At 39.0% G+C, this 7,133-nt stretch overlaps 1 protein-coding gene across 1 annotated transcript in view; it reads left to right on the top strand.

Moving 5' to 3' along the window:
* The window catches only part of ATM (ATM serine/threonine kinase), a 123,538-nt gene that overhangs the window by 35,446 nt on the left and 80,959 nt on the right, over positions 1-7,133 (top strand). The window contains 5 exon segments of the mRNA XM_018556235.1: positions 2,656-2,706; positions 4,160-4,285; positions 5,398-5,487; positions 6,257-6,425; positions 6,668-6,864. Coding sequence (XP_018411737.1) covers positions 2,656-2,706; positions 4,160-4,285; positions 5,398-5,487; positions 6,257-6,425; positions 6,668-6,864 — 633 coding nt within the window.

Below are 7,133 nucleotides of genomic sequence, written 5' to 3'. Positions count from 1 at the left end.
CCATCCACGCCCCCCCCCGCTCTCAGCGGCCCACACCCCCTGCTCGCAGCGGCGCTCATTTAAGATAAGAAAACCAGCCCTGCTACTTGTCCGTAGCAGGGCTAAAACAGTGAAAAAAACACTTCCTCGGCGCCCGGAACTACATGTACCGGGCGTCAGGCGATACGAATTCCACATCCCTGTATTACTACATATATCCAAGGGCTCTGTCATCAAATTGGCAGGGGAGTATGGTGAAAAAGTAAGGGAGGGTGGAAGGGAGAGTGATCCTATTGACATGTCACTTTGTCCATTCAGCAAATTTTATTGACAAACCGTTCTGAAAGCTAACATTTCGTTATTATCCATTGAGGGACACAGGATTGTAGAATAGTTGTCTGACATGGGGTATAATAACCCAGCCTACATGGGGTATAATAACCCAGCCTACAGGAGGTTTAGACACTGGTAAACAAATGCTAAGCCAGCCCCTGTATAACCCTGTAGTTGGACACTTTTTCCTCAGCTCTGCTGTTGAAAACTCAGATTTTTTTTTCTTCATTATTTTGTTTTTAAATAAGATTCCATTGTGGATGATTGTTTCTTCAAAATGTTCAATTAAAACTTCAAATATGTTTCTTAAGCTAGTCTATTCTTAGCATCTATCTGAGTCAGCTCATTTTTGGCACTGCCTTGGAAGCCGTACCTGGACACAGCGGAACCAAGGATTGCAGGGCTTCCCTGGAATGTGACCTTCGGGCACTAGGCTTTGCCTATTGGCCCTTCCCAGACCTTTGGTTGCTGTTAGACACAGAGCTCTCTCCAGGCTAAGAACCATGGCACAGTTAAGGCCCCGTTCCCACTGCGCGATATGCAAATCGCGCGATTTGCATATTGCGCGACATCACGAGATTTGCCGCGCGATGTCGCGTTCAAGCTTGCATTGAGCAAGCTTGAATCGCGGCTAAATCCGCTGCAAAAAGGGTCCTGCTGTAGCGACACACGACCCGCGACAGCAGGACCCTTTGCCCCATTGGATTGCATTGAAAGCGATATCGTGCGGTAATTTGCCGCGCGATAAATCGCTCAATGTGAACGGGGTCTTAGACTGCGACAGCTTCAAGGACATTCAAGTCTCTGAATATGAATGTATTACTATAGCCTTCAGGTTACATGTATGGGTATTCCTGGTAATTGGCTGCAGTCACTGTTCCACCAATACCTTTCCACCTGGCTCCTTTGTTTTTCTGATTGAAGGATGTTGGACGGAGGGTTGTCGACAGGGCCGATCACTGAACAAATTTAATCAAGAATCGGCCAAAATTCACTCAGTGTATGCCTGGCTTTAATCTAACAGCTTCCTCCATCCATACCAAATAGCATGAATATAAAAAAATCTCATGCTGCGGCACCGGCCACTGTTGGGATACGTGAACAGTGACTGCAGCTAACTGGCTGCAGTCACTGTTCTGGCAAAAAACTTCAGCCTGACTTCTTCAACACAAACCAATTTAGTAATAAACATTTTTGTGCTGGCAGGGGCATGCACCTTAAGAGTTTCAGACAATTTCTGTGAATTGGCTGACATTCTAACAATGTATGGCCAGCTTTATGGTCACCACACATGTTACAATCTGACCATACAATGTTTGTACATTCAACTTTAGATCTACCAAAACTATGTAATAAGAGCACCTACCTAGTCTATTCAAACAATCTGCATCCAATCGGGTAAACAAATCCTTGCAATAGTAGTTGATAGATCTAAAGGAAATTGCACAATCAGATTGTAGGATGTGTGTTGAGCTTTAGTCTTCTGCATAGTAACATGCCCCCACTTCCTTGTGTGAGGTTGTCTGTTTATTCCTCCACAATATAGCTTTTTATGTGATTCTTTGTGTTAGAATGCTCAGGTTTTCTTTTGCAGCTCCTTCTTTTTTTCTCAACCTTTAGTGGAGTATCTATACTAAATAAATTTGAATATCATAGTCACACTCCAGGTTGTTCCTTGCCAACATTACCGAATGCATGAATTTTACTGGATATCCTTGCTTGGGAGATTTCCCACTTAGTTCTGTACTACTATTTCCTTTTTTTCTCCCATTCTTGGGTATGTACTCTCCCCTCTAACCTTCCCTGAAGAATATATTTACTTTCTATGACGATGGAAACATTTTTGTTCCCCACTCATCCTTATCCCTTAAGATGCCCGGTACTTCAGTTCATATAGAATTGTGCTGATGAGTGGGGAACCTGCACCCCAGCAGTTCATGGCAAAATCTTTAAGTAGTTTGAACATTTTTCCTTTATACTTCTCTATACATTTGCAAGGTTATCCCTTCCTTCATCCTGGGGTCTATTTATATCTCAACTACATCTTTCTCCTTAAATAGTGAGCATGTTTTATGTTAAGATGTGTCCTTTTTCTGAGATGCACCATCAGTATTCGTTTCTGTCCATTTTGAAAGGTTTTTGACTGCCTTGTCCTTTCCCCAATTTGAACAAAAAATGCATGGAAGCGCACAACTGTAATATGGTCAGGTTTCTCACTTGTTAACTATATGGAAAATGGTGTGCAAAAGCTCTTCAACAACCGGGAGAGTAGGACGCAGCCTGGAGAGGTTTATTTAGATCTTAGACCATTTAGATCCTGACCGTCCAGATCTTTCCATCCAGAAATACTTCGCTGACTGCAGGGAGTGCATGTCCATCCATGACATCACAACCGTGAGTTATTTATCAACCAATTTATTTAAACAGTTAGTCATTACAGGATGCTTAGCATCTAAACAATTTTTTAGGTGGTTGCGCTCTTCTATGTATAATTTTGTCCTTTCCCCAAGACACTGTCTTCCACTAGGAATACCAAAAATCTGGTATCCTTAGTTTCATCTCCTTCTCTTCACACAGTTCCTCGCCCTCTTTTTTTTTTCTCTATTAAGGACAAAATCTCTCATCCATACCTATCTCTTGTGAGATATTTTCTGGTTGAGAACGCCCCTTATATTTTGCCTCCTTTTACCTTTTTTAGTCGAGGGGTTTTGACTGTTATCCAGTTGGTTTGTTTTATGTAGACATATTGTGTGTCATATTTTTTCTCATTTTTGGAGGTTTGTCGCTTGGTCTAAGCTATTTTCTGGTATGTTTACTCGTAGTTCTTCCTTTTTTTGGTTTTGTTATGGTGGATGTTTGTAAATCTGGAGTCATGAGTTCCCTCCAAGAACATACACTGCAATTCTCAATCCTGCCTTTGGAACACCAGCTTGAACCTATATGTCATTCCTTGAAACTGTCCTTTTCCTTATTGGAAAATGTTGTTTTATCAAGCCTCTCCTCATTGATTGAGATTGATTTTAGTAAGGCCCTATTTTGCTGTGTTTTTTTTTTTTTTACCAGTGGCTTTGCCTACCCCTCAGTTGGAGTGTTAATGGCATCCTACATGTCAAGGCTATTCTACAATCCCATGTCCCTCAATCGACAATAAAGAAAATAAGATTTCTTGTGCTTGCCTTTAAATCTTTTTCTTCGATCCTGTGGAGGGTCACAGGCCTTGTGCCCCTGTGTTTTTGCTGTATAAAGCGCTTACTCATAAAACTGAGGCATGATGCTTGGAGGCAGGGTTATGCTGGGGCTGGCTTAAAGTTTTTTTTCGGTTTGCTAGTGTCCAAACCTCTTGTAGGTGGCAGTATTAACCACATGTAATAGACTATTGTACAATCCTGTGTCCCCAACAGACTTGAAGAATACTATTTTATGGTAAGTATAAAAATCTTCTTATACAAAGAAGAGCAGGTATCATAAGGTGCCAGGATATACCTCTTATGTCAATGGCCTACATTCCCATAGCACATCTAGAATCCCTCAAGTACCTAAAATCTTGTGGAAAGCCATCTCAAAGAGTGGAGGCAGTGATAGCTGCAGAGTGGGGGGTCAATTCCACATTAATGCCAGTGGTTTGGAATAGGATGTCCAACGAGCTCTGGTGTCCACAAACTTTTGGTTGTAGAACGTATGTAAATATTGACTTTCCAAAGGTTGGTTGTGCACTCCAGCCTTTGGAGTAAAACATTGGTACAAAAATGCCTTTCAATGTTTTTACTGGAATCCTTACAGATATATTTTTAATGGTATGTAAAGAAATTCTAGTGTTTTTTTATTTTTATTTTTTTTTTATTTACAGATTTTGATGCAGTATGCTGGGGAGACCACATCATTATTAAAGGGAAAGTTAAATGAGGAAGCTAAAATTGTCTCATTAGGGATGATTATATCCCATTGTCTGAGCTGCGTGTGTAACTGTAAAAAGGTAATTGTTTCTCCTTATCATGAGTATGTGGCTAAGTTCCTTTTTGAAAAGTGAAGTTAATAAAATGCTAAATTCATAATTCGTTAACACTATGTTTTCAGCCATTTGACTGTAATTTTCAATTTCTCCTAGACTTAAATGAAAAGGTTACTTTTTATAAGAAAAAATAAATAAGGATACTTAACCTGGTGTGTTAGCTCAATGAATTGAGCCCAGGCTTTTTGCTCTCTTTTTTTTCCCTCTCCATATGGTGATCATGCCAGTAACACACTCCCTGTCCTAGGGTGACAACTGTCACTTACTGTACTGTATTAGTGGAGGGTCAGTGTTGTTACCCTAGGACAGGACTACAGAACACCACCTCTTCTCCATAACATAGGGTGAGATGTAGTTTACTGAAGAAGTTTTGAGAGGCCTTTAACATTGTTCAAGATTTTAGTTAAGTAAACAGGAAGTTACAAGGACACTGGATTTTTGGCAAGATGAATAGGTATTTTTCTGTACTTGCAGAAAATGTACTTAGCATGAAAAATAAAACTAATGCTGCCACTACATCTAAGGATTAGTAAGCTGCAATATCTTAGAATTGTGTTTCTAGATTTAATTTATATACATTTATGTTAAAAAAACAACAAAAAAACCAAAGCAGCAGGATTTGGGCTTTAAAATAGATTTTTATTTTTACTCTTACTAAAGGAAGGCAATAAGCTAGTTACATGAGCAAGGGGTTGACAAGTTGTATGTTTACAGACTGCTAGGGTTTCAGAGAAAACCATTTTTGCCGTTATCAGCAATAGAAAATCATGTCTGAATGCAGGGCAGGGGTTATTTAATACCTTTTAAATCACAAAATAGCTTGTGTACCAATTAGATACAGTATGTTACATCACTTTATTAATGACATGTTTAGTTAGAGCCTACCTCTGAACATGACGGTAAACTGATTGCGTAGCCCACCTGACTGCCGTAAAGTATCTTGTATAGATTCAGCACAAATTGCAACCTGCTTCTACTCAAATATATACATGCTCATCCAATCCCTGAATCATGTAAGTTTCTCCAGTCCTTTTTAAGTTTTTTGTACTAATTTCATTTTTTATTTTTGTTTACAGTCTCATCCAACTCATTTTTTTATGGATTTATTCCTACGTCTTTTAACATCAAGAATGTTAAGTGACTTATGTGATATTTCTAGGAATTTGGTAAGTTAATGTTGTTGCTTATGCAACATTAGATTTTGCACGTTATCTTTGTTCTTACCTGTGAAAATAATGAATTGCATATGGTAACCTATATCACTTCTGAATGGAAGATATCTGTTATAGTTTGATGTTCTCTGTGATAGGAAAATGGAAAGGTAGAAGTAGAATTTTTCATTGGTGGTGTATATTACTAGGGTTACCTTTCTAGTATCCTTGGTAACTGTTGCCAAAAATATTCCTAAACTTCAGTTTAAAATACCATTTCTTTACTTAATATTCAAAAGAGAGAGGGGGAGAGAGATATTGAGAGTGATAGATAACTAGGGACTATCTCAGTGACTGTCCCTTTTGATTATACCGTTTCTCTAAACACACCAGCTGAAGCAGAATAACATGTTAAATAAATCATGTCAAAATAGCATTCCGCCACCAAAAAAAAAGAAAATGGCTTCATCAGGGTTGTGTGAATAAGGCACATTGTGAAATGTGGCAAAGGTGGCTGCCAGTTTTTTTTTTTTCTTTTTCACATTAAATCCTGTCTTTTGATCCACCCCAAATGGAAGCATAACCTTTAGTTGTAGTTGCACCTGCTTTGTTGGTGTAGGCAAAATTAACTGTCCATAGTGACTTAGGAAGTCACCTTCTAAAAATGTACCCTCCTTCCTATGAACTTTATTATTTCCTTTCTAAACATGGCAAGAAATGCAGGTTCTTTTTCCTGTGCCTATGTTTTAAATTGCTCTGTTTTAGTGTCTCTGTACGATTTCAGATAATGAGCAGTGGCAGTACGGTGGAAGCCATGGAGGTTGATTTTATGGATGGTGACATAGAAGCAAAGATGGATGTAGATAACCAAGGTGCTGTAGATCTTATTGATGACCATTCTCCTGCTGAAGCTACAGAAAATGCAGACTATGGAGAATTGCAAAATGTAACTGGTGAGTAAATTAATTAGACTCGGAGAATATATGCAAAGGATGAGGAAAATAATTTATGATGCCTGTGAGCTGTTGGAATGGGTCTGGAATACAGGGGCTTTTAGCTACCTTTGTGGATATTGGAAAACTTAGACAGTAAAAAAACTAAACTAAACTGCTCCTCCTGAAAAATGTCCGTTACCTGGCTATCATGCTGATGCATTGGCTTCCATTATTCAACAACTTGAGTGTTTTCTTTGTAGGTGCAGTAAGCCCTTTGTCAGAGGATCACCTCAGCAAACCAGAGATGGTGCTGATGCAGGCCCTGCAGTTCCTGTGTTTTTGTGCATCCGCTGCTGTCAACCATTCTGTGAATTTCAGACCTTCTGATATACGAAGAAAACTCCTCAACCTCATTGATAACTCACTGGACACCAGCAAACCTCTTCATCTTCGTGTGGTGAGATAAATAATGTTGCTATATGTTAGTGTAAGCAAACGCAAGAGTATGAACCAACACTGTGAAGGGTAGGCGGTGTAACGTGTTTAGATGTTTAGGAAATCTTTGTCACATGATTATTTTAGTATTAAAGATGCTAGAATATATCTCATCATCCCAAGCGTCCCCTTTTTTTATAGTTATATTACTGAATTTAGTCTAGAAATAGCTGGAAGAGAGACACAAAATAAGGATAAAAGTAATTTTAATTTGTAAATTATGTGCTGCCC

The sequence above is a fragment of the Nanorana parkeri genome, unplaced genomic scaffold, assembly GCF_000935625.1.
Source record: "Nanorana parkeri isolate BGI_ZX_2015 unplaced genomic scaffold, ASM93562v1 scaffold229, whole genome shotgun sequence".
Classification (NCBI taxonomy): Eukaryota; Metazoa; Chordata; class Amphibia; order Anura; family Dicroglossidae; genus Nanorana; species Nanorana parkeri.
This window is presented reverse-complemented; position numbering and strand designations above follow the sequence as displayed.